Source organism: Megalobrama amblycephala, linkage group LG2 (assembly GCF_018812025.1).
Source record: "Megalobrama amblycephala isolate DHTTF-2021 linkage group LG2, ASM1881202v1, whole genome shotgun sequence".
Lineage (NCBI taxonomy): Eukaryota > Metazoa > Chordata > Actinopteri > Cypriniformes > Xenocyprididae > Megalobrama > Megalobrama amblycephala.
In genome coordinates, this window is record NC_063045.1 from 34,498,068 (window position 1) to 34,523,938 (window position 25,871).

General features: G+C 36.7%; 2 protein-coding genes across 2 annotated transcripts; one reads left to right on the top strand and one right to left on the bottom strand.

The window, feature by feature from the left end:
• The first annotated feature begins 249 nt into the window (after window positions 1–249).
• mat2aa (methionine adenosyltransferase II, alpha a) lies at window positions 250–9,738 on the top strand. Its single transcript, XM_048172591.1, has 9 exons — window positions 250–516; window positions 3,701–3,778; window positions 3,875–3,997; window positions 4,171–4,283; window positions 4,376–4,519; window positions 5,013–5,231; window positions 6,679–6,861; window positions 7,622–7,755; window positions 7,952–9,738. Exons 1-9 carry the CDS (start codon window positions 426–428, stop codon window positions 8,052–8,054), a joined length of 1,188 nt encoding a protein of 395 aa, XP_048028548.1. The 5' UTR covers window positions 250–425; the 3' UTR covers window positions 8,055–9,738.
• A 6,219-nt stretch (window positions 9,739–15,957) lies between these two features.
• sftpba (surfactant protein Ba) lies at window positions 15,958–25,628 on the bottom strand. The gene is made up of 11 exons (XM_048172605.1): window positions 25,469–25,628; window positions 25,282–25,346; window positions 24,671–24,745; window positions 21,103–21,225; window positions 20,632–20,745; window positions 20,438–20,518; window positions 19,190–19,373; window positions 18,172–18,314; window positions 18,005–18,085; window positions 16,216–16,326; window positions 15,958–16,086 (listed from the first exon to the last, which is right to left on the bottom strand). Exons 1-11 carry the CDS (start codon window positions 25,518–25,520, stop codon window positions 16,051–16,053), a joined length of 1,065 nt encoding a protein of 354 aa, XP_048028562.1. The 5' UTR covers window positions 25,521–25,628; the 3' UTR covers window positions 15,958–16,050.
• Window positions 25,629–25,871: the final 243 nt, after the last annotated feature.

The following is a 25,871-nucleotide window of genomic DNA, read 5'->3' on the forward strand; positions in this document are numbered from 1 at the left end:
AATATTTTATTTCTCTTTGTTTTTTATATATCAATATGGTACACAATAATCCCAAAGAGATTATGGTTTCTATTTCTAAATATGTCAATATAAAATGTTGTAGGGCAGGCCAAAAGCAGGGCCTTCTTTTGTCTGCTCACCGTTTTAGAGCCTAACGACGTTTCTGATTGGCTGACAGGAAGACGGACGGGGGCGCGCCCGAGTGACGTTTGAGTTTGGAAAGAAGTGGGAGGGATATAAACTAGAGGACCGGCTCGCGTGATCACTTGAGGTCAAGTCTACACACAGCGTGTCCGCGGCAGAGCATCACCAGAAACATCCCTTTAAGACCGACGTCTGAGAAGCAGAGAGAATCTGAATCTAATACGCTAAAACTAGCGCGAGAAACATACACCGATTTAGAAAAGCGCAAGAGTAAATCCAACATGAACGGGCAAATAAACGGTTTCCATAACTCCCTGATTGATGAAGACTGCTTTTTGTTCACGTCGGAATCTGTCGGTGAAGGACACCCTGGTATGTATCACAACACTCTTATGTTTATAATAGGATTTTAGTCTCGCAAGGTCGTGCAGAAGGTAAACACGATCTAGCGCGATACCACACAGCTAGCACGTGCTAATAGCTTCTGATCAATATTTTACATTTCTGTACCTAAAACATTTGCCATCATGACAATATTGTATCATACTCGCATTATGTGACAGGTAAAATACGTTATTCGTTAATGTACGCTGAGTTTGTTAACGTGAGAGGTATTTTGCCTCCTTGGCCACGCGCGGCGGAGTCACCAGATTTTCGGCCCAAAGCTAATCTTGCGAAAATAGGCCATGGACGCCTTAAACGGCTTGTTCATCATTTTATTTTCGGTTTTATATAACAAAATGATGTTTTATTATTCATTATATATTGGCTCTTAACAATTATGGCTATTTCCGTTTGAAGGGCTGCGCGCGCGTGGTGGCCATGTTATCGGCGGGCTCGCGGAACATGCGTTCATGTGCAATGCGGACTGCGCGTGTTGTTGTTCTGCCGGTTTGCTCTGTTTGCATATTTCACACGCCAAGACAAGCCTTTAACTTGTTCCATTCCAAGAATATTTGATCATCGTTTCTCTTACTACATTTCTTTAAGTCTTATGCAATGGCCTATGAGAGCAGCGAGTGGTTTTGTACCCGCGCAGCGCGTCACCATGAGCTGGTGAAATCGTTACTAAATGTTTGTCGATGTTGTTTTGTTCGCTGACTATAAGCCACTGTTTGTATGATTTTTGTCGACCTTGGGTTTTGACACCCCTGCACGTGGTGTAAACTTTCCTTCTCGCTCAACTGCCGCGACTATTGCGTCAGCGCACCTTTTAGGCCCAAAACATGCATAAAGGCAAACGCGGCAAGCTGCGCAAAGCGTTCATAAAGTTTAGGGCGTTGATGCAGCACGCGTACTTGAGTGCGGTTTGCATGGATTTCTTTTTTTATATATACATATCTTCTTGATGGACATCTTCCACCGCTGCGATGCGTCTCGCGCCTTTAGCGCTGCATTTAACGCAGTACGTCAAAAGAGTACGCAGTATTCATGAAACAGTGTGCGAACATTATCCACATGGAAATCTAAGCGGATGCAGCAGGTAAAGTATGCAACCTATTGATGCCTTTCATTTCCGCAAGACCACAAAATGAGTTTATAAAAGATTAAAAACTAAAGAAATATAAAGAACTGTTTGACGGGCAGCTGTTTTCATGTGTGAGTGTTGTAGGTATCAAGAACGTTAAGAATGATGAACCCCAAGAAAGTTGGGATTAAACTACTTGTTAAACAACACCAGAGTCCATAGTTTGTCAATACTTGTTACATCACAGGTCAAAGAGCATTCTGGCCATTGCAGACAGATAGCGTGTATTTCCAGGAATGTTTAAGCCGCACACCTCTATACTTTGGCTGCGGTCTGTTTCTTTTCTGAACAATCTGGTGCATTCACGTCTTGTCAGAATTACCAGTGCCAGTGAAACGGTGCCCGTCCGCTTTTTCAGAAGCATTTTTCCTATAGATATTTTTAAAAACTCTTTGTTAAAGAGTTGTAAGCCATGAACCGAACCAAACCAACCAGATACAAGTTGAATCACAAAATTACAAACTTTGATTTAAAGTATTTGAAAAATTTGGACAAAAAGACCAAGGTGCAATACTATGTGTTTATGTTTTTAATGAGGGAAAGAACTACAGTCCCATGAAGATTACAAATTATATAATGGAAATGAGGAATATAAAGTGTGTGTATGTATGTATGTATGTATATATATATATATATATATATATATATATATATATATATATATATATATATATATATATATATATATATATATATATATATATATATATATATATATATAAAAAAAAAAAAAAAATTATTAATGGTTGGCAATAAAAATCTGTTCCCCTATGGAGAAAATAATGGGATTTTTATTTCCGGAATCTGACTGTTGTGCACTAGTACAAACCTCTCTCACCATGAATATAGCCATAGAAGCTGGCATGTTGGAAAGAAAGAAAGATGCACACCTGCACACCAGTACAGGATGACAAGTGAGGGCTCGGTTTTTTTTTAGCACTCGCATCCTTGTTGAATTCATAGTCAAGTCTGATGCCTTTTAATTACGATGATTTTGACATGGTGTGGGTGCACCGTTATTGAAAAGGAATTTAATTGCCTTTTTTTTTTTTTTTTTTTTTTTTTTTTTTTTTCCCTCAAGCATTTAATTGGACAGATCTGTTAGTGCAGGATGCATCATCAGTATTTAGATTTAGCAGTACACTTACATATTGATAGCCTCAAAGCTAACGGACAAAAGCTGTTTCATCGGACCAGTGATCTCTATCAGGTCAACCACCGTCTTGAAGCGTGTGTCGGAGGAGTCTTGTCAAGCAAGTTCCTAGTTCAATGACACATGTTTGGGTAGCTGAGGGATGTTACTGCTACAGCAAAGAAAGAGTTAACTATGTTCAATGAGATCACATACTTAGCCACACATTTGTGTACTCTTGTAAAGTTTGCTTGTGGACAGGTCATGCTTTGTCCACAGTATCATGTTTTAGTCATCCGTGGACTGACACCTGTACACGTGGTGTGAACTTTCCCCTCTCGCTCCACTGCCCCCCGACTACTGCGTCATTGTGCTTTCTAATGAGATGAGCGCAGGTCTAAGTTCAGTTCTGATGGTGTGGGGGAGGGTTAACAGCCCCGCTGCAGCTGATTAGCTTGGCTTACCTCTGCCCTAAATATAGATTATTACTCCAGGGGCTGCAGTGGAGTGGCAGCATGGGCATTCCTGCCTCGGCTAGAGAGGCTGTACTGCAGTAAGCAAACATGCTCCACCTGTTGTATGACTGCGGCAATAGCAACTTCCTTGTCTGTATCATTGTTAAATGATCTCTTGGATCACATGAGGAGGCTTGTAAGCCAATCATGCATTGGCCCTGATTTCATTTTGAAATTTATATCTATACTTAGAATTTATTTCCTGTCACATCCTAGTCAAATGCAAATTTCAAGCCTGCTATTTTACCATAAGTCAATCTAGGAATCCAGTTATGCCCTTCCCTGGAGGCGGTTTGTTGTTTACATTGAGAGTCTCGTTTAACTGGAATTCTACACTCTAAATGGCTGATATAAGTTTTAGCACATGTTCCTCTTTTCCAGATAAGATTTGTGACCAGATCAGTGACGCTGTGTTGGACGCCCACCTCAAACAGGATCCTGATGCCAAAGTAGCATGTGGTGAGTGTCAAATTATGCTTTCCCGTACACTTTTCTTCATGCTTGCAACTTAAGTCTTTACAGTGTGTCCTAACCCCCATCATTCTGTCCTGGCAGAGACTGTCGCCAAGACTGGAATGATCTTGTTGGCCGGTGAGATCACCTCTCGTGCTGCAGTGGACTATCAGAAGGTTGTCAGGGACACAATCAAGCACATTGGCTATGATGACTCTTCCAAAGGTATAGCGGCACTAAATGTCGAGGGAAAGAGTGCTACTCTCTGTGCCGTTTTCTGAATGCATACTTGCATAACTTACTACATTTGCATAATTTATACTGGTTTACTGGTTTGAATCAACTGTCATTTGGATCTAGGGTATAATTGTTTAATCAGCATTTTATTGTACTTTTAGGGTTTGACTACAAGACCTGCAATGTGCTCGTGGCTCTTGAGCAGCAGTCACCTGATATTGCTCAAGGGGTTCACCTTGACCGCAGTGAGGAGGATGTAGGAGCTGGAGACCAGGTAAGAGCTGGATTACGACTTTGGTGGTTCATATGCAAAGACGTGAGTTGAAAGAGAATCAAGATCTTTACTGGATTGACTTTGCTTCTTAGGGCCTGATGTTTGGTTATGCCACTGATGAGACTGAGGAGTGTATGCCTCTCACTATTGTCCTGGCCCACAAGCTGAATGCTAAAATGGCAGAGCTACGCCGCAATGGCACCCTGCCTTGGCTGCGACCTGATTCCAAGACCCAGGTAAGACGAGACCTAAAAATGTTGTTAAAAATAAATTGGGGAAAAAATAAACTACTGTTTAAAAGTTTGGGGTTCGTAAGATTTTATTTTTTGAAAGAAATTAGTATTTTTATACAGCAAGGATGCATTAAATTGATAGTTAAATGCATTTTATGTTACAAAAGATTTACATTTTTAAAATGATTTTTAAACACTTTCTATTCATCAAAGAATCTTGGGAAAAAAAATTTTTATATATATATATATATATATATATATATATACATTCTTTGATATATGTTTAAAAATCTATTTTATACATTATATAAACTAATACATTGATAAATGTTTCTTGAGCATCAAATCAGCATATTAGAATGACTGTTACTGATATGTTACTGACCACTAACTTCTGAACCATATTGTATTACTAATGTAGGACTGATGTTGTGCTTCTGCATCTTAAAGAGATCTGAACCTTTCAGTTCATCTTTTGATGTACATTTTGCTCTAGGTGACAGTCCAATACAGGCAGGACCGTGGAGCTATGCTTCCTGTGCGTGTGCACACCATTGTAGTGTCTGTTCAGCACGATGAAGTAGTGTGTCTGGATGAGATGCGTGATGCTTTGAAGGAGAAGGTGGTGAAAGCTGTGGTGCCCAGCGTCTACCTGGACGATGACACCATCTATCATCTGCAGCCCAGCGGACGCTTTGTCATTGGAGGCCCACAGGTTTAAACTACAACAACAATCATGCAGTTCTCTTGAAAACAGGGTTCCCATGGTCGTGGAAATGGAAAGCTGGAAATTAGTTGTACCAATTTAGCAGTGAGCTAAATGTGTTTTTATATATATATATATATATATATATATATATATATATATATATATATATATATATATATATATATATATATATATATATATATATATATATATATATATATATATAATATATAATATATATAATATATAATATATATATATATATAATATAAAAAAAAAAAATATATATATATATATATATATATATATATATATATATATATATATATATATATATATATATATATATATAAAAAACTATTTGGATGTTATTTCAGTTTTAGTTTTTTCCCAGTTTATTTCAGCTTTATTTCAATTAAAAATGATTTTAATATCTTTCGTTTAACAATAACCAAGTCATAGTCATTCATTTGCCAATAGATGTGGGAACCCTGGGAGTATTTTAAAGTGTGTCTATATATAATATAATATAATATAACATAATATAATATAATATAATATATATATAATATATATTTGGTCTGTCAAGCGATGATCATTTTCAATCCTAATTAATTACACTGTGGCGATTTATCTAATTAATTGCACGTCAAATTTGGCTGAGAAATTACCCCCAAAAGATAATTTAAAGTCATTGTGTTAAATGAGAAGAGCATCAAATAAACATTACAAACAGTAGCTTTAGAATTTTTTTATTATTATTATTATTTTTATTTAACAGATAATTTATTACACAACTTTTAGGCTTCAATGGCCATGAGTGTGAGTAAATGACCATTTTCTTTTTTTTTTCTTTTTTTTTTAATGATACTCTAATTGAGAAACTAAAGCTGCCAATAGGTGGCGATAAATATCTAAATGAGTAAGTCATTGAGTCATTCATTCATTTGATTCAAATGGCTGACTCATTCAGAAAAGAAGTAAAGGCTCTCTTTGTGAATGGGCCAGTGAATCATTGCTTCACCCGATTAGCTCAAAATGTGGATTAATTCAGAACAAAGCACCACTTTGTGTTGCTTGGAGATGCACAGCAGTTCTGCTCTGGCTTTATAGGTAATATTTTCATTGGCAAAATTGAGCAAAATATCTAATGTCTAAAATATAACACAATATTAACTTAAATAACTGTTGTAAAAAATCTATCACACTGGCACTGGGACAAAAACATCTCTTGTGTGATACTGCTTAACTATATCATGATAGAAATGTGAGAACTTGTATGGGTCATTTTTGCTCTGATTATTTTGAATTTTAGGGGATTTTAACTGCATCTGTGTGTGCGTGTATAGATAGATAGATAATATATATGTGAGTGTATTTATTTACTTTTTTACTACTTTTTATTTCCCCAGCTATGGTTAAACACTAATATTTGTTTCATACTGTTTTACAGGGAGATGCTGGTTTGACTGGCCGTAAGATCATTGTTGACACTTACGGAGGCTGGGGTGCTCATGGAGGTGGTGCTTTCTCTGGGAAGGATTACACTAAAGTTGACCGCTCAGCTGCCTATGCAGCACGCTGGGTGGCCAAGTCTCTGGTGAAGGCTGATCTGTGCAAGCGTGTTTTGGTCCAGGTGAGCATTTGCTTGTCTTTCGGTTAGGGCTGGACGATATGACCTAAAATCAAAATCTCGATTAATTGAACATTTTACCTCGATTATGAATAATGAATGAGTTTTTTTATTTTTTCATAGTTCACTGACAAGGTTTGTACTGTAAATATGCTTGACTATTAAAGGTGGGATTTTCTTTCCTAATGACAGAGTTCTCTGACATAACGGCTCACTCTCAGCAGTTATTTTATGGTTTGTAACATTTCTTAAGATTTCTGCTCGTTGTAAATCAGATACAGATAAATTGGCACAGTACCAGCACATTTATTTGAATGCCTCTATATTAATTGTGTAACAGTGAGTTGTAAGTAGTTACTTCAAAAGTAGAAAAATATATGCTATAACTTTTGTGTTTCTAAGCTACTTTAGTGATAAATCACAGAACAGAGTTGACATCGAGATTCAGCGCTCCTCTCTGCACGTGATCTTCAGCTACAGCTGCTGTGCAGATACTGTCTGTATGAGTGTTTGTGTGCCGCAATGCATCAGCGCAGTAGCTTAATTTAATAATGCACATCCGGTCTAAAATCACTTGAATTTCCAAGCCTTAAAACACATCAAAGTTTAGCGAAGACGCAAGTGATCTCACTTCGGGGATCACCGCTCGCGTGCTGTCTGTATGTGACTCGCTGTTTACTTTTCGATTAATCGTCCAGCCCTACTTTCGCTTATGTAATAGTGAAGGAATAAGACAGTTGAAGTCATTTTCCTATTTCCTCAGGTGTCTTATGCCATTGGAGTGGCTCACCCCTTGTCCATCTCCATCTTCCACTACGGAACTTCTCAGAGGAGCGAGAAGGAGCTGCTGGAGATCGTGAAGAAGAACTTTGACCTCCGCCCAGGTGTCATTGTCAGGTAAAGTGTGATCCTCAGGGGCGGCCCAACCGCCACCTCTCGGTTTGTCGGTTTCCCAGTCATCTTTGTGGTATTTGCTCCCGTGTTTCCAGAGTCTGGTCTTGCACAGTTAACGTTAGAGAGGTTAATTGAGTTTGACTGAACGTCCTTCTTTCTGTGTGGCAATTGTCTCACTCTGTCTCCTGTACAATTCCAGAGAGCTGGACCTGAAGAAGCCCATCTACCAGCGCACCGCTGCCTATGGCCACTTTGGCCGTGAGTCCTTCCCCTGGGAAGTTCCCAAAAAGCTTAAATACTAAATCTGTAACCCCCCCTCCTTTCTTTGGGCGGTAGGTGTACATTACAGAGAAACCTACTCAACCCACTGGAGGGGGGAGATGTACCAAACCCCCTCACTCCTAACCTCACCCAAAGGTAATTCCCTTCCCCGTACGACTCTCCCTTCAACCCTGTTCTTTGCTGTGTTGTTTTCGAAAGATCTGTGGTGGCTGTTAGACTTTTTTGTTCTGTTTTTATGCGCCCTCTTCTCCACCCATCTCTCTTCGGCCCTTCCTTCCTTCCTTCCTTCCCTACTTGCTTGAAAGATCAAGTGATGGCACAAATGGGGTCAAAGGTTGTTCTGTGATGCTATGCATTGCTGGCTGAAGCACTAACCCCTCGACTTTTTGTTTTACCAACTAAGCGAACCAATGCTTACCATTTTCCAGGTCCACCACTTTATGTGTACCATCCCGAATGGGATCAAAACCTCTCGTGAAATGTCGAAAGCCTGTCTTTGGTCAGAATCAACACGAATGCGTTTAAGTTACGTAGTGCAGGGATTGGATTGAGAAATTTTAAGAGACTTTTTACATGAACATATGTGTACTGTCATGATGGTTTCGTCCTGGTCACCGCAGGCCGTGTTGTTTTATTTCTGACGTGTTACAGAGAAGTCAGAAGCTGCTACCAACCCCTGTGCGTCTGCGGGACTGGCGACGCAACCGTTCCCTGAAACCCCTTCTCCGTGGTCTCAATGGTGATTCCAGATTAACCCTCCTGGTAGCTGTTATGTGATATTCTACTAGACCACGGCGGAGGCAAAGCACTCCCTCTCTGTGATCGGCGACAGCGGGCGTAGCTACAGAGAAGCCCTGCTCCCTCGCCGTCGCAGAGGGGCTGCCTCCGCCTCTTGAATCGCTCCATACTTGAAAACTCAACCTAATTTTTGCTCGGTGATCCTCTTGAGACTTGGCGTAGGTACAGAAAAGCCTGGGATCTCAAGGTGGGACTGCCTTTATTACTTTTTGTACATGAATGGAATCGTTTTTAAAGACAATGAATACTTGTTTTCATTTGCTTGAACACCGAAGTCAAGCAAACCGTGGTGTATGTCCCATGTGCCGGCCCTGTGGTTTTCCCTTGGTGTCCTACAGAAAGCTTTGGGCTCTTGCCACAGGCTGGTGCTGGTAACTGTGACCATTGTTACTTTTTTTTTTTTTTTTTTTTTTTTTTTTTTTTAACAACGAGAGTGAAGGCAGGTAGATGAGACTGTCCATACGCACTCACGCACACATTTTACGTTCAGGACTCCCGGCACTCCCACAGACAGAAGCGAGTCTGGCCGGTGTTGTACAGAGAAACCGGCTTCGTTTACATGCTCTCTCTGTTGGGTGCGCTTGGGTTGCAGTCTTTTATATATATATATATAGCTCATCTTCTGTTTTTATTTCGTACTATATATTTTTGTTTTAATTACAGAGATTGGTGCATCAGACTGGTTACTGAAAGAGTAGAAGTGCCTTTTTCTATTGTTTCTTTTCCTTTGTCACTCCTCTCCCTCTTCTCTCCTTTTCCCCTTTGTTCACCTGCTCTCTTTCCCCTTGAGTTTCCTCTCGTGATATGTGTGAATCCACAGCGAACTCCTGAATTCCCCTCCTTTCAATGCTCCATGATGGTTCTGTCCCTTATATCAGTGAACTGAATAAAAATTCTGACCCGTAAGACTGTTGTTTTATGCTATTTTACATTTCTGCCAGATTTATTTTAGTTTTTTTGTTTTTTTGTTTTTTTTCCCTCCTTTTAAACTCCTTTCAAACACTTACAGCACTTTTCATGTTAGGGGTACAAAATAGAACCTGAAAATCTTTAAACTTTTATGGAACACATTGTTTAAAGGGTTAGTTCACCCAAAAATGAAAATTCTGTCATTAATTCCTCGCCCTCATGTTGTTCCACACCTGTAAGACCTTTGTTTATCTTCGGAACACAAATTAAGACTTTGATGTCCGAGAGGTTTACTTTATCCCCCGTAGACAGCAATTGAATCCAATTTTCAAGGTCCAAAAAGGTAAAGACATTGTTAAAATAGTCCATGTGAATACAGTGGTTCAACCATTTGGCACTCCCAGGTTCTACGTCAGAACAGCGGCTCTGTATTGGCTGACTGTGTTCACATGAGCAGCACGACACATGCGTGTGATGCTGACGCAGGAGCTGGCCAATAATGAGTTAAACAACAATAATAACGTAAACAACATAGGAGAATGACGTGGAAGAGAATATATTGTTGAATAAAGTCATTGTTTTTGTTTTGTTTGCGCACAAAAAGTGTTCTTGTCTCTTCATTAAATCAAGGTTGACTCACTGTAGTCATGTTGACTGGACTTTGAAAGTGGTGGTTAAATTGCTGTCCACGGGGATTTCATCAAATATCTTAATTTGTGTTCTGAAGATAAACCAATGGAACGACATGAGAGTGAGTACTTTAATGACAGAATTTTCATTTTTGGGTGAACCCTTTTAACTGTATTTAAAATGTCTCAAAAATGGGAAAAGGGATATGAAACTGTTGCCACATGGCTGTACCACAATAGAATTTTAAGTTCATTTTTAAATATTTTGAGTGAAGTGTTTAGTTTCTTGATTGTCTGTACTCTTGGAACTCTCCTACAAACTAAAATTGAGTAAACTTGTTTTCTACAGTATTGTTCGTAAGAACAAAAACAAATTCTCACTGTCATTTGGATTAGTGACTCTTCCAACCTCTCCATGAAACATTCATGTTCACTTTTTTTTTTTTTTTTTTTTTTTTTTTTTTTTGTGAAAGGATACAAATCATTATTTTAATATAACTATAAATTATATGTATAAATTGGTCATGGTAGCTTTCCATATAAATCTTAAAGGATTAGTCCACTTTAAAATTTTCCTGATAATTTATTCACCCCCATGTCATCCAAGATGTTCATGTCTGTCTTTCGTCAGTAGAAAAGAAATTAAGGTTTTTGATGAAAACATTCCATTTTTCTCCTTTATAGTGGACTTAAATGGCCTCCAGATGGTTGAAGGTCAAAATTACAGTTTTAGTGCAGCTTCTTAGGGCTTTAAACGATACCAGACGAGGAATAAGGGTCTTATCTAGCGAAATGATCAGTCATTTTCGAAAAATACAACTATGCTTTATAAGCGCAAGCTTTTTGAAGAATGCAGAAAGCGGAAGCACGTGCAAGGCGATATTTTGTGTATATAAAGCATATAATTTTTTTTTTATTATTATTTTATTTTATTTTATTTTCATTTTTTTTTCAAAAATGACCAATCCTTTCGCTAGATAAGACCCTTATTCCTTGTCTGGTATCATTTAAAGCCCTTTGAAGCTGCACTAAAACTGTAATTTTGACCTTCAAACGTCTGGAGGCCATTGAAGTCCACTATAAGGAGAAAAATCCTGGAATGTTTTCATCAAAAACCTTAACTTTTCATCTGAAGAAAGACGAACATCTTGGATGACATGGGGGTAAGTAAATTATCAGGAAAATTTTATTTAAAAGTGGACTAATCCTTTAATGATGCCATTAGTGCAATTACATAATGCAGAGTTTCTGTACAGCGACAGCAATTTTTTCCATTATTGTACAGCATTGACACTTCATATTTTCAGTTTTATCTAAAACTACCTTTCAACTTTTGGGTCACTAAGATTTTAATGTTTTTGAAAGGAGTCTCTTATGCTCACCAAGGCTGCATTTATTTGATCAAAAATTGAGTAAAAATTAACTTTAAAAATGTTAGTGGTAGTGATATTGAATGATAGTGGCAGTTCTGTCCTAATGGTTAGAGTCGGACTTTTAACCCAAAGGTCGCAGGTTCGAATCTCCGTACCAGCAGGATATGTAGGTTGGTGAAGTGAAATGGACAGTGCTCTTTTATTCTCATTACAACAACTGAGGTGCCTTTGAGCAAGGCACAAAACCCCCAATCACTTCGTGGGTGCTGAAGCAAAAATGGCTGCCCTCTGCAGCAAAAACACTGCACTTGTATGGGTGAAATGCAGAGCACAAATTCCGAGTATGGGACACTGGACTTGGCTTCACGTCACATTATTACAATTTAAAATAACTTTTCAGCATCAATACTCCATTCTTCAATGTCGCCTAATCCTTCAGAAATCATTCAAATATGCTGATTTGCTGCTCAAATAACAGTGCTGAAAATATTGCTTAATATTTTTGTTTGAAATCAGTCTTTTGTAACATTAACTTTTACTGTCACTTGATCAATTTAATCCATCCTTGCTCAATAAAAGAATGTACTATAGAATATTAAAAATCTTACTGACCCCAAACTTTGGAACAAAAATGTAGAAGAAATGGAAATTTGTGGAGCACATCAGCAGTGGTCCTTTTAAGTCTGTAAGTGTTGTCTTTGAAAGGGAACTTGAGTCACATGGCTTAAAAATAGCATGTTATTGGATACTTGAAGAGCTGCTTCTTTCCATCAATGATCTGAATTTTTTTTTAAGGTGAAAAAGTGAAACAATAGGTGTGCTTGACTTCATGCGGCACTGCACAGACCGATCAGCCTCTGACTTGAAGCAGTGCGTGGCGGTTTGAAGTTTTGTCTGACTTGAGACAGCACCGATACCATGTCACTGTGACATGGCATCAAAGTACCGCGAGAGTGATTTGAGAGCAGATGGCTAACTCAGCCGCCGCAGATTCTCCAGAGTGGCTGCACGAGCTCAGATGACGACACGGCTGTTCCACGATTGGCCGGATTTACTGATGGCAACAATGACGTTTCGTGTTTATTCTGACACGTTCAGTTACACTAATGCTCACAAATCCATGTTTTTATAATGGTAAAAACAATCCATGTAACCATAATGTTATATTGTGTCATGTTTATCAAAATAACAAACTGTATAGACCCACTTTATTAGTATTTAAATGGTATAGGCTTATGTTGAACTGTATTAAGCAGTACATAAAAAATGTTTGTTGCTTACTGAAACCATAGGTTTATTTGACAAATATTGCATCTAATCCACTTCGTCTGAAGTATGCAAACACAGCTCGACCGTCACTATGGGAAGCAGAAAGTGTTTGACTTGATGGCTCAGTTTTCAACTCCTCCCCTCGCCGATTGGACTGCGCAGCGTCGCATGAAGTCGAACATACCTAATATCTTGCCATATGGTCCACACTCTACCATACAGAACCTGATGAGTTCAGACAAAATTTTGAGAAGCTTGTACAAAATATGCATTTTTGACCTTTAACTAAGTGTGCGTTTACACAACAAGGATGTACTGATGGAAAAGTTTTTCGCAAAACGATCCCCGTTCACACGGATCTGAAAAAAATGACTAAAAATGCTGTTATGCTGCCAGGCCAGTAGTTGGCAATATCACTTGGTTAAGAAACACTATGCGCCTATAGACTGAACACATAATGCACGACGTTACCATCTCCGTGTAAACTACAAAAACGCAAATTTGTGAAAATGCTAATGATACAGTTTTCAAAAACCTGTTTTCAGAAGTTTGCATTTTCAGGTCCCTAAAATGCATAAAAAGTGTTCCGTTTTTAGTTGAAAACGATGTTGCATAAACGCCCCCTAAAACAGGTTAAAATGAATGTGAATAGGCCTACTTGAAATGTGGGGAAAAAATGTCTTGCCAGGTTCATTCCATTGCAAATCAATAAATGAGGGATTGCAATAACACTGACCTCTCTATGGAAGAAATGACAAAAATCTTATAGCTTTTTAGATTTGTGGGCATCTGTTTATACACAGCTCTCTTAAGGTCCTGCAACAGCATTTCAATCAAGTTGAAGTCTTTGAAGGACTTTGGACCATTGAAACACCTTGATTCTTTTCTTTTTCAGCCATTCTGTAGTAGATTTGCTGGCTTGCTTTGCTGTAGGTTGGCTTGGGATCATTGTCCTGATGCATGACTCAATTTCAGCCAAGCTTTAGCTGTCGGACAGATGCCCTGACATTTGACTCTAGAATACTTTGGTATGCAGAGGAGTTCATGATCAACTCAATGACTGCAAGGTGCCCAAGGCCTGTGACTGCAAAACAAGCCCAAATCATCACCCCTCCACCATCGTGCTTGACAGTTGGTAGGAGTTTTTGAGAAGATTTGCTTTTATAGAGGTGGTCACACTTGCTGATATATCAATTTGATTAGCAGCACCTGGCTGCTACTTACCCTCTTAATCCCTATGGAAGCAGTAAGGGTATATGAAGGGTGAGTCTCAATCAGCTCCCTAGCTTCCTAGGTCGTGAATCAGTATTGTGTAATTCAGGCACTAGTAAGGACCCTGCCTCACTACACATTGGTCGAGGACGATATCCTCATTGTACAACATTGTGCAACATTTCAATCATAAATAAATTATAAATGTTAGATAGATAATGTTCATTGCCTGCCTAGCGATTAATGTTTATGCTGAAATATAATTCAACAGTGGTTTGTATTTTAATAAACATCTATCACGTGTCATTTCAGTGCATTGGCAGGATTTTGCAAATGAGACAGCCCTTAAAATGACTTCCTGATCAGTGATTCAGAAGCACCCATAGTTTTTACACACATGGCTTCAGGATTCATTAATCTTAACAGCTGTGATAGTAAAATCGTAGTAAAAGGTTCCATTTTGGTTTCAATAAAAGCTGTTTTTGGGCTAACAAGGAAGTTTTCAGTTCTGAAAAACTTACAGGATATTCTTATAGTAGCTATGATGACCTCTTATATGTCAAAGACTCAAGGAACGTTTGATTTCTCAATTCACGACCCCTTTAAGACCTGCTCAGGACCAGATGATTTTTATTATGCTCTGATAAATACATAGAATTCAAAGAGGGTGTACTTTCTTTTTCACATGACTGTATATGTGCCGCCATTATAAAAATATGTAATGCCCTGATATAAACATTTAAAAGTAATTCTGCTGTCTTTACTGTTGACTTTAATATGCATCAATTGTCAAGAAATAAATATAGAGCTAGTCATTTACTGTAGCTATTTTGAATTTTGGAGAGTGTCAATAATTTACCAATAGTTTCAGCTAAAATACTACAGTACCATATTACAATATTTTGATATTTTTATGACAGTGGTGTCTAATTCCAAATGTAGGACAAGGTTAATTCAGGATAATTGAGACACTTTACCTGAATTCACCCTAACTGTATAACCTCAAATTTTAGCAGAAACTATGGTTACGACGGAAAATATTTCCATAATACAGGGAATTTTGTGAATATCATCCGATATGTGACATATATGCAGTTTTAGTTAAAAACATATCACTGATCAAATGTTTATGCACTCCCAAAGTAATTATTCATATCTTAGATAATATTTACCTTTCTGAAGGCTTGTGCAATTACTGAAAAGACTGATATATCGTAAGATCAATGATGTTGCTTAAGCAACAGTATCCCTTTTTGTTAAAATAACAACTGCACCTTAAAACATGTTTTTATATTAAGTCTATTCGATTTTATCTTGTTTGCTGAAGATAGTATCCAAGCCTATGACTCTGTGACCCTCGTTTTCAACTTGAAATGCAAATATAACCATGATGATCCAGGAAAGGAGGAAAAATACTGTGGCATTGGTCCAGTAGATCCATCATCATTTCGTATTGGCAACATTCTTGGTGCACAGATGCTGAGATGCTATAAAAACTCACACAAATGCTGAAAAGCCCTCACTTTGACTATTATTAGAAGAAAACACAACATACTTTCAACACTCAAAAATCGCCCAACAAAACAATACATACTTGGTTTTTATGTTCAAATGTTAATGCTGACCCCTAAAGTTCACTTATATTTGATATGATAAGGCACACCGAACATATGAGTTATGATTATGAAACTTGAATAATCTGGGTGTAATGTAAACGATCAGTAAGAATGTTCTGTAAATAACAGATGTATTCCTTTATTAGGCATTGATTGACATTTGGCAAACTATGTCAACATTTACCATTAGTATGGACAGCTGAAACAGATTTATTCCCAAACGTTCTTCTGACAGAAGGACACTACCTGTAGAAGTTACATAAATGTGTGTAAAACAAAAATTTCACTTAAAACATTCAGAACATAAGATAAAAATGACTAGAAAATGCACATTTGGCAGATTTATTCATTTAACAGGCTTTTCTGTACACTTACCCCACAGTCAAGTGCAGTCTGGAGGTCTTTGCAGCTGTAGTCCGGTCCAAGACTACAGGGGTCTGCAGCAATCACAGGCTCCTTCTCACCAGAAACACACAAATTTGCCATCTAAAGGGAAAACAGAAAATAATGTTGCCTTATTAAAGGTGCATTCAGTAGTATCATAATTTGGCTGCCACCTCTGTAGATGCACTAGTAGCGTAGTATTGTTTGGTGACGTGAAGAGCGAAAATTACAATGAAGCATATCGTGCTTTACCAGCTGAGATATGTAAACATCTGTACATCATAGACAAGATGCAAGATCTGAAGACTGAGAAATTCCTGAGTAGTGATGCCCAATTTTTTGTTCTGTTTTGTTTGACAGGTAAAGGAATTAATTACTGTGTAGACTGCTCTCCAAAACTCACTAGTATCTGTGTAATTTACATAAAACTCAGAGACAATCATGCTGATCCATGTCAATACATGGCAGTGCTGCGTTTAACACTATTGTGGTACTCAAAGGAATAGTTCACCCAAATATTAAAATTTGCTGTTAATTTACTTGTCTAGAACAGCAAAGAAGAAACTGTGGTCCTCTGTGATTCATGTAATGGAAGTCAATGGGTGCCGTCACTTTGAGATTCATAAAAACATATGCAGACAAAACAAAATTAATACCAACTAAACATTATTTACATCATTATTACCTGTAAAAGCCTGGCAAATGATCCTGAGCAAATTCAAAACAGTCTGCAGCGCAAGCTTCCTGTCGCATAATTATGTATGTACAGGAGTTCAAACGTTGAGTATGAATCTCAAAATGACGGCACCCACTGACTTCAATTATATGAATCACAGAGGACCTGATTTTAAGCTAAAAATCTTAATTACTGTTCTATTGAATAAAAAAGTCACCTACATCTTGGATGGCCTGAGGGTGAGTAAATTAACAGCAAATTTAAGTTTTTGGGCGACCTATCCCTTTTTCACAATTTTTGCTCTGGGCAATGATACCTCGACCACCTAGCAATCCCATACAACCTTAGCAACTGCACCCTGGCTTCATGTTCTCGAGTTTTACACAGGTAAACAACAGTCACCATGAAATAAAAATATACAATTCTTCTTATTATTATTTTAAGGAATATTGCAGTGTTTATCAAAAATTATTTATCCTTATTATTATTATTATTTTTTTTAAATTCATGTGCTCTTTTAATCTTTAATCAAAGTAACTTCCCCTCCCTCTTGCAGTGACATCTCACCTCATCTCATGTTTACTGCCGCAAGGCGGGGCAACCTGTCACTCACATGAGATCGACCAATAGCAAACCACAACCATCCAATCAATTCCCCATGGACAAAATCAAGTCCCGCTCCACATTTCTTCTTGTTCGAGGAGCCGTTTCACTTTGATATACGTTACAATAGAGAAGGAAAGACTATCACAACTTCTGTATCATGCCAACTTTAAAGGTGCAGAAGCATTTAACTTTGTTCAGTGAATATTCACATGAAAAATCCAGTCAATTCAATTGAAATCTGTGCAATCGAGAATTTCACGTGAGGGCGAAACATTTCCCCGCACAGATTTAGCATCGGATTCGAGTTGGTCAAGTGAATTCACCCACAGAAAGAAAGCCTGAAAACCTGCTTGGTTTGAAGGTGACTTCTTGTGTGAGCTGTGCTTCATACATTACTATACTACTGACAATGGACAATAGACCTTTTAATGCTCCCTTAAAATTGCACCATTGTTTTTTTTTTTTTTTTAGAAAGTGTAAAAATCTAGTAGGTTCTACCTTACAAATATCCAGCGCCCCCTGTGGTTTTCTCAGAAGCACAAGTAGCTGGTTCCCATGCTTCTGCACGTACATGTCACACTAGATGAGATACAGAAATTATTATAAACGTACAAATTCAGGGAACTCAAAAGTCAGTAATTCAAAGGAGCAGCTTGATGTCTAACCTTCGGCATGGCACCTGGGTGCAGCTGGCAGACGGTGTCAAGGAATGAAGCAGCCTGGCTCTCGGTGGCATTGGAGCCCAGATGCATTCGAGTCAGAACCGTCAACGTCAGACATGAATCACAATCAGAAAGTGCCGGAGCCGCTGTTCCAAAAAAGAGAGATGGATGAAGAAACAGAATAGAAACAAATTTGTCTAAAGTAGGGGTGTCCAAACCTATTCCTGTAGGGCCACTGTCCTGGAGAGTTTAACCCTAACCCTAACCCTAATTAAACAAACCTGAACTCTCTAGGTTGTGTCTGAAATCTCCCCCATACCCTTAAATAGGGCACTATTTGAAGGGACAGCCATTTATAGTGGTGTCCGAAACCATAGTGGACATTATTGAGTGCATTCATTCAATCCCACAATGCACCACAATAACCACTATACAAGTGATGTATGCTCAATAGCTAGAGAATACCCATAATACACTGTGAGAGTCGCGCCGAACGAATTCCTGCATCTGACCAGAATATGGTGCTTGCAGCTGAATCATCTATCCATCTATTTTCCAAACCGCTGGTCCAATGTGGCTACAGCATAATAGGTATAAATTCCTTTTTAACTTAAATAGTTTAATTAAGGTTTATACATGTTAGTTTCCATGACAGAGTTCAAGATAAATCTTTTCATTACAGCAAACACAAACTATGCAAAAGCGGCAGCCCTTCTGGCGCACTCAGTCTCTGAATTCGCTCACTCATTTTCATTCACTCCCTCTAACTATATTAGTGGACTAATGTAGGGAATAGTAAATGAGTGTATAGGGGGCGATTTTGAACACAGCTACTAGAAACTTCCTGTCAAGTCTGTTGGAGTTGGTTGGAGCTAAACTGTTGGCCCTCCAGAAACAGGAATGGACTCCCCTGGTCTAAAAGGACAAAATAATTAGCAATTAATTTTGTTAATGATTCCTTTATTAATTTTCAGAAGTGTTAAATGCAAAAAATAGTACAAGCCAATGTCTGAACTCTAACCATTAACGGGATGCTCCCATATTTCACAAAGACGAAGGAGAGTGCATATGAAGTTAGGAGAGGTGTTGTTCAGTAGCATGTCAACCAACAGTTGGACGTATTTTTCAACCAACTTATCGCACTGTGGCTGAATAAGAGTAGGAAACTCTCTGCACAAACTCTCAAGCAGGACAGTAATGATGCTCTGTAGGGTGAAAACACAAAACACTGGCGTTCAGGGTTTTTCTGATCAAACTGAAGACTTTTAGGACTCCAGTTTGATTAATGTGACCTTTCTTTTCCATTGTGAAAAAAAATAAATTACAGCTGCATATTTTTTACGCATCTATTTTGACCCATTATTTGATCAGATTACAAAACATAAGATATTTTTACAGAAAATTAAATTAAAAATGCAAAATAACCATTTTATTTTGAAGATGATTACTGTAGATCATGTGACAACAATGAATGCAGCATACTACATTTTGGAACATTTATGAACACTTTTGCTTTCTAGGTGCTTTCTAGCATACTTTTAAAAAGAGTACTTATTGGAAAAATAATACTTAAAATAATATTCTTGAGTGAGAACTAAATGTAATGTTTACGGACACTCATTACTGTCATTTATTACTCACCCTCATGTCGTTCCACACCTGTAAGACCTTCGTTCATCTTCAGAACATAAATTAAGATATTTTTGATAAAATCCGATGGCGCAGTGTGGCCTGCATCGCCAGCAATAACACTCCCTTTTTCAATGCCCAGAAAGCTACTTAAAACATATTTAAAACAGTTCAAGTGACTACAGTCGTTCAACCCTAATGTTATGAAGTGGCGAGGATACTTTTTGTGTGCCAACAATAACAACATGAGGAACGACATGAGGGTGAGTAATTAATTACAGAAATGTCATTTTTGGGTAAACTAACCCTTTAAATTCATGCTAATTACAATTGAATGAAAATGTATTATAGTTTAAACTTATATTACATGCAGTTATCTGTACATTAAAGTGCTTTTTTGACCCACTCAGGAAGGACTTAAGTACAGCTTTGTATGTAATTACATAATTACATCTTTTGTCTTTAAAATATGGTTAAAGTACTGCTGAATGTACTGACAAGCATTTATGGTGAACTAAAATATACTTCAACATAAAATATACATAATTAAGCACATTAAGAGTGTAAAATGCACACTATTCAGTAAGAAGTAATGTCATTATTCTGAACTGAACTCAGTCCATGTGATTGTGAATGTCACCTGAGTCCTCTGTTTGGGAAACAGATATCCAAGTGTGCTCACAATGTGTGTGCAAACAGAGCACTGAATGGATCCCTCCAGCTGTTTCAGAGAGCAGAGGAACTTAGTCATTAACATTATTATAACAATTAGTTAACATGAACTTAGTCTATGCAGAACATAAAAAAAAAAAAAAAAATTCCTCTAAATGTTACCTTCATAGTTGGCATTTGTACAGTTTTTGCCATGTGATTAAGAAACAGATCTTTCATCTTCCCACTGTCACGACCTCCACACAGTCCAAGAAAAGTACAGATGTCACTTGGTTTCTGCAGAGAGAGATTGAAAGGCTTATGAGTTTGACTGTGCATAAATGTAAGTTTTCAAACCCATGTGTATTCATTTTACCACTAAATATGCACAATACAATATCCTAGGTCAAACGGATGGTCTAATCTAACACTTTACAATAAGGTTTCAGTAGTTGACTTTAGTTAACATATACTAAGAATGAACAATACTTCTACGGCATTTATTAGTCTTACAATTAAAAGTTGTATTTGTTAACATTAATGCACTGTGAACTAAAATGAACAAACAATGATCAGCTGTATTTTTATTAACTAATATTAGTTAATTACTTATTGTAAGTGTTACCAATCTAACTAAAGCTGTGAGGTACTCACCATCATGCTGCTAATGAAGGTGATGGCCAGAGGAAGCATCTTCTCCACCTCAGTGTGGCAGATTTGAGAGAATTGGGCAGGCAACTTATCACACACTTTCTCAAGAGTGGCAGTTAATTTGGTCTAAAAATTAAGAATAATAATTGCATTGAAGTTACATAAGATAATCCACAAACACTTCTTAAGTGATATATATATACAGTGGGTACAGAAAGTGTTCAGACCCCCTTAAATTTTTCACTCTTTGTTATATTGCAGCCATTTGCTAAAATCATTTAAGTTCCTTTTTTTTCCTCATTAATGTACACACAGCACCCCATATTGACAGAAAAACACAGAATTGTTGACATTTTTGCAGATTTATTAAAAAAGAAAAACTGAAATATCACATGGTCCTAAGTATTCAGACCCTTTGCTCAGTATTTAGTAGAAGCATCCTTTTGATCTAACTTTCCGTACCCACTGTGTGTGTGTATATATATATATATATATATATATATACACATATTAGTGTGAGTGTATGCATTAGTGTGTATATATAGTGTGTGTATTAATATAAGATATACCATTTTTTGCATTTTATATATTGGTCTATTATAATAAAATATCTTTAAATTGATGCATTTTGGGTGATTTTTATTTTATTTACCTCTAAATTCTTGAATTGTATTATTTGAATTGACAATAAGCATCTTTTTTCATTATTTCATAAAAAAACCCTCATTCCAGTCCAAGTCTATGAAAACATCAATAATAAATCATGCATTCAGTCACTGAGTGTCTCTGCTGATCTGAAAAAAAAATGACATTAATCTGCATTTTATGATTATTGCCACTAGAGTGGCCTGTAGTTTCTCTATAGAGATAGAGCAAATAAACTTGAATATGGGAACAAAATTCCAATTTAAAAGTTAAATTTGCTTTCAGTATCGTTCAGATATATATATAGACATTAAAAAATTAAATTTACTTTATTATTGTGTGTGTGTGTGTGTGTGTGTGTGTGTGTATTCCCATTTCAAGTGTGAAAGTTTGAAGCAAGCTCTTAGACCACTCAAATGAACACTTCATTTTTTAAACATTTAAAATAAACTAATTTTGGATCAAAACGACCCAAGGAGAGGAGTATGGTTAAAAATGTATGAATACCATTACATATATATATGATATATATGTATAATATATATGTTTGATATATTACGATACATATATCAAACCAAGTGGCATTTATTTTAAATCAATTTTTAAAACAAATTCTCAAACTTTTCAACATTTCACCAAAACCATAAAACAAAAAGGTAACACTTTACAATATGGTTCATTAGTTAACATGAACTAATAATGAACTGCACTTATACAGCATTTATTAATCTTTGTTAATGTTAGTTTCAACATACATTAACATTAATACATTATTAAAATCTTGTTAACATTAGCAAACAATGAACAACTGTATTTTCATTAACTAACATTAACAAAGATTAGTAAATACAGTAACAAATGTATTGCTCATAGTTAGTTCATGTTAGTTAATACATTAACTAATGTTTAACTAATGAACCTTATTGTGAAGTTACCGATCATGGTAACACATAAGGTTCATTAGTTAACATTAGTTAATGTATTAATTAACATGAACTAATAATCAACTGCACTTTTACAGCATTTATTAATCTTTGTTCATGTCAATTTCAGCATTTACTAATACATTATTAAAATCAAAAGTTGTATTTGTTAAAATTAGTTAATGCACTGTGACAAAAACAGTAACAAATGTATTGCTCATGGCTAATTCATGTTAGTTAATACATTATGTTAACAAATTAACCTTATTGTAAAGTGTTACCAAGATCATGTTCATAGTTCAAGTGATAAACTGCACCTGCACCTGCGTTAAAAGGGAACTCACATCCAGTAAAAATGACCAGTAAAAAAACTAAAAAAATATGTTGTTGCCAAAGATGCCTGTAGTATATCTGTGTTATGATGAGGCACTTACAATGGAAGTGAATGAGGCAAATTCATAAACTTTGAAAATGACTCACCGTTTCACCTTTTCAAAAGTACAACCACAAGACTTAAATGATCATGATGTCTTCAGGCCAGGACAACACAACACAACAACCATAAAAATGATCAGAACAACTTTACAGTTTAAGAAACACAAATTTTACCAGAAGAATTAATGGAGGTGTTTTATACAATTATGCATTTCTGCAGTAAAGCACTCCACAATTTGGCCAAATTTACTTTAATTGTAAGTGACTCGCCATAACCTCCATTTTTTGAAAAAGAAAACAAAGGATAGTTTTTTTTTTTTTTTTGTGTGATAATCATTATTCAACAAGTACTATTTGAGCCTAAAACTGAATAAGGGAATTAAGAGGACACGACATCTTGTCATTGTATATTGTATGTAAAGCTAATTGTAAGTCAGATGTGTTAGTACAGATATTATACAGGGTCATTTAAGATCCATATCTGACCAAGCGGTGGTAAAGTGGATTAGGTGAGAAATACACAGAGACCAAATTCACCAGATTTGTGAGTGAGAAGTTAAAAAAGTGACACCATTAAAAGAGCAGAAGCAATACACTTCTGCTTTCCAATACAACTTCCTCATTTATTTGAAACACTATTTAAAACATGCTAAAACATGCAAATTTGAGATAAATTAAGCTGCAGTCATGTTAAGACTTTCTCAAAAGCTTTGACGGTGATTGTAAATTCATGATTTTCAGTGCAGCACTCTCACCTCAATATGTTTCTCCTAGATAAAAGTAAAACACTGTATCTCAGACATCAGCCAAGAGACCAAGTATTATTATACACTATTACATGTCTGGATGTGTGTGTTCTTGTGTGTGTGGTCCTGGTAAATCCTACGTTTGAGGCCAAAATGACCTCATATGAACAGTAATACCAGTAATTTTCGATTTTGTAGGTGTGACATTTTTTGAGGAAAACAGCTTATAAATCATACAGAATTATGTTTTTTTTTTTTTTTTTTTTTTTTTTTTTTTTTATGTAAAAATGCAGAAAGTTTTCTGTGATGGGTAGAGTTAGGGGATGGAATATACAGTTTGTGCAGTGTAAAAATCATTATGTCTATTATGTAAAGTCCACATAAAACATATAAAAACATGTTTTTGTGTGTGTGTGTGTGTGTGTGTGTGTGTGTGTGTGTGTGTGTGTGTGTGTGTGTGTGTGTGTGTGTGTGTGTGTGTGTGTGTGTGTGTGCGTTTTTGTGACATATCAGGACACAAATTTGTATAATGACATGGGTATGACATAGGTATTACAAGGAGAGGGTGACTTATGAGGACATTACCCCATGTCCCCATTTTTCAAAAGGCAATTTTTTTTATTTTTTTTTGTGAGAAAGTAAAAATGTGCACAGTTTCCTGTGATGGGCAGGTTTAGGTGTAAGGTTAGTGTAGGGCGGAATACTGTTTGTACATTATAAAAACCATTAAGCCTATGGAATGTCCCCACAATTCACAAAAACAAACGTGTGTGTGTGTGTGTGTGTGTGTGTGTGTGTGTGTGTGTGTGTGTGTGATCAGACCTGGAAGTCTTGATTGGAAACGAGGTCCTTCAGGAGCTCAAAAATCTGAGTGCAGTCCTGACACATGTCGCCCATCTACGGAATACAAGATATTGTAGAATATTCAGAGGCTAGTGTCCATTGCTTTATATGTAAGTTTTATCTTATCAAATGTTTAATCTTAAAAGGGTGCAGAAATAAAGAGAAGTGAGACCTGTGCTAGTCTTAAAAGTTTGTGGTTAGTGTATTTCAGATGATGTGTGAAAGATTTTGAGGATATGAAAATTATAACTTCTATTTTCTCTAATCAGTCAACTGCATCTGTCTTAAAAACCAAACTAGGAATTTAATATGAAAAATTGTGATGGATGGAAGTTTATAAACTAATCAGAATAATTCTGGATGTGCAATATGTTTTAATGACATTTTAACATTTTATAATTTTGCTCAGCCAGGAGGTCTTTTTTTTTTTTTTTTTTAAAGAAACAAAACTAATATTCAGCCTAGAATATAATCTCAGTCCAACTAGTGTTTGAAATGGAGACTGACAGAGTCGGATCACCTTTTTTTAATAAGTCAGTATGTATCAACAACAACAAAAAAGCAAAGCATTTAGGATTCCTAAAACTCACCACAGTGTCATTCGCACCCATCAGGACATTCTTCATGCCTGTTGTATCAACAGATCTTATTTTGACTGTTAAAAAAAAAAAAAAAAAAAAAAAATCACTTTTTCATGAACCTTGACTGAACTGAACTGAAGATGAAAACAAATGTTGAAAACGAATTGCATGTATTTGGAAACAATATACACTTTACCTGAACCCAGAAGGGCAGTGAAGAAGAGGAACTCCAGTTTGAAGGCAGTCATGTTTTCAGTCACCTTGGCTAGAAGAACCAATGTAAAATTCTCAAATGTGACCCTGTATATAGCGACAAGAAGGTTCAGCTCAAAGAGGAACTACCCTTTATATATGACGCTCCAAAAGCACAACCCAGCCTTGATAACATAGACCCTTTACTGTGCAAATGAGAAAGCTGTGCTTCGACAAATAATGTTGCTTAATCACACTACTTGGAAAAAAAAGAAAGCCAATATTTGTCATGTTTCTAGACCATTCATTATTAGTGATTCTTGCTAAGGCAAGCATTACTAGTTGGCACAGTTAGGTTAGAGATTCATTCTAAACGATGGGTGAAAAAATCCTGTAGACTTAATGTA

Bases quoted from the DNA above. Each gene is read 5' to 3' on its own strand.
- mat2aa (XM_048172591.1), top strand. From the start codon at position 426: ATGAACGGGCAAATAAACGGTTTCCATAACTCCCTGATTGATGAAGAC. The intron at 3,998-4,170 runs GTATAGCGGCAC...TTGTACTTTTAG, and splicing joins CTATGATGACTCTTCCAAAG to GGTTTGACTACAAGACCTGC. The intron at 4,520-5,012 runs GTAAGACGAGAC...ATTTTGCTCTAG, and splicing joins GACCTGATTCCAAGACCCAG to GTGACAGTCCAATACAGGCA.
- sftpba (XM_048172605.1), bottom strand. From the start codon at position 25,520: ATGACTGCCTTCAAACTGGAGTTCCTCTTCTTCACTGCCCTTCTGGGT. The intron at 20,746-21,102 runs GTGAGTACCTCA...CTCTCTCTGCAG, and splicing joins CCTTCATTAGCAGCATGATG to AAACCAAGTGACATCTGTAC. The intron at 20,519-20,631 runs GTAACATTTAGA...TCTCTGAAACAG, and splicing joins TACAAATGCCAACTATGAAG to CTGGAGGGATCCATTCAGTG.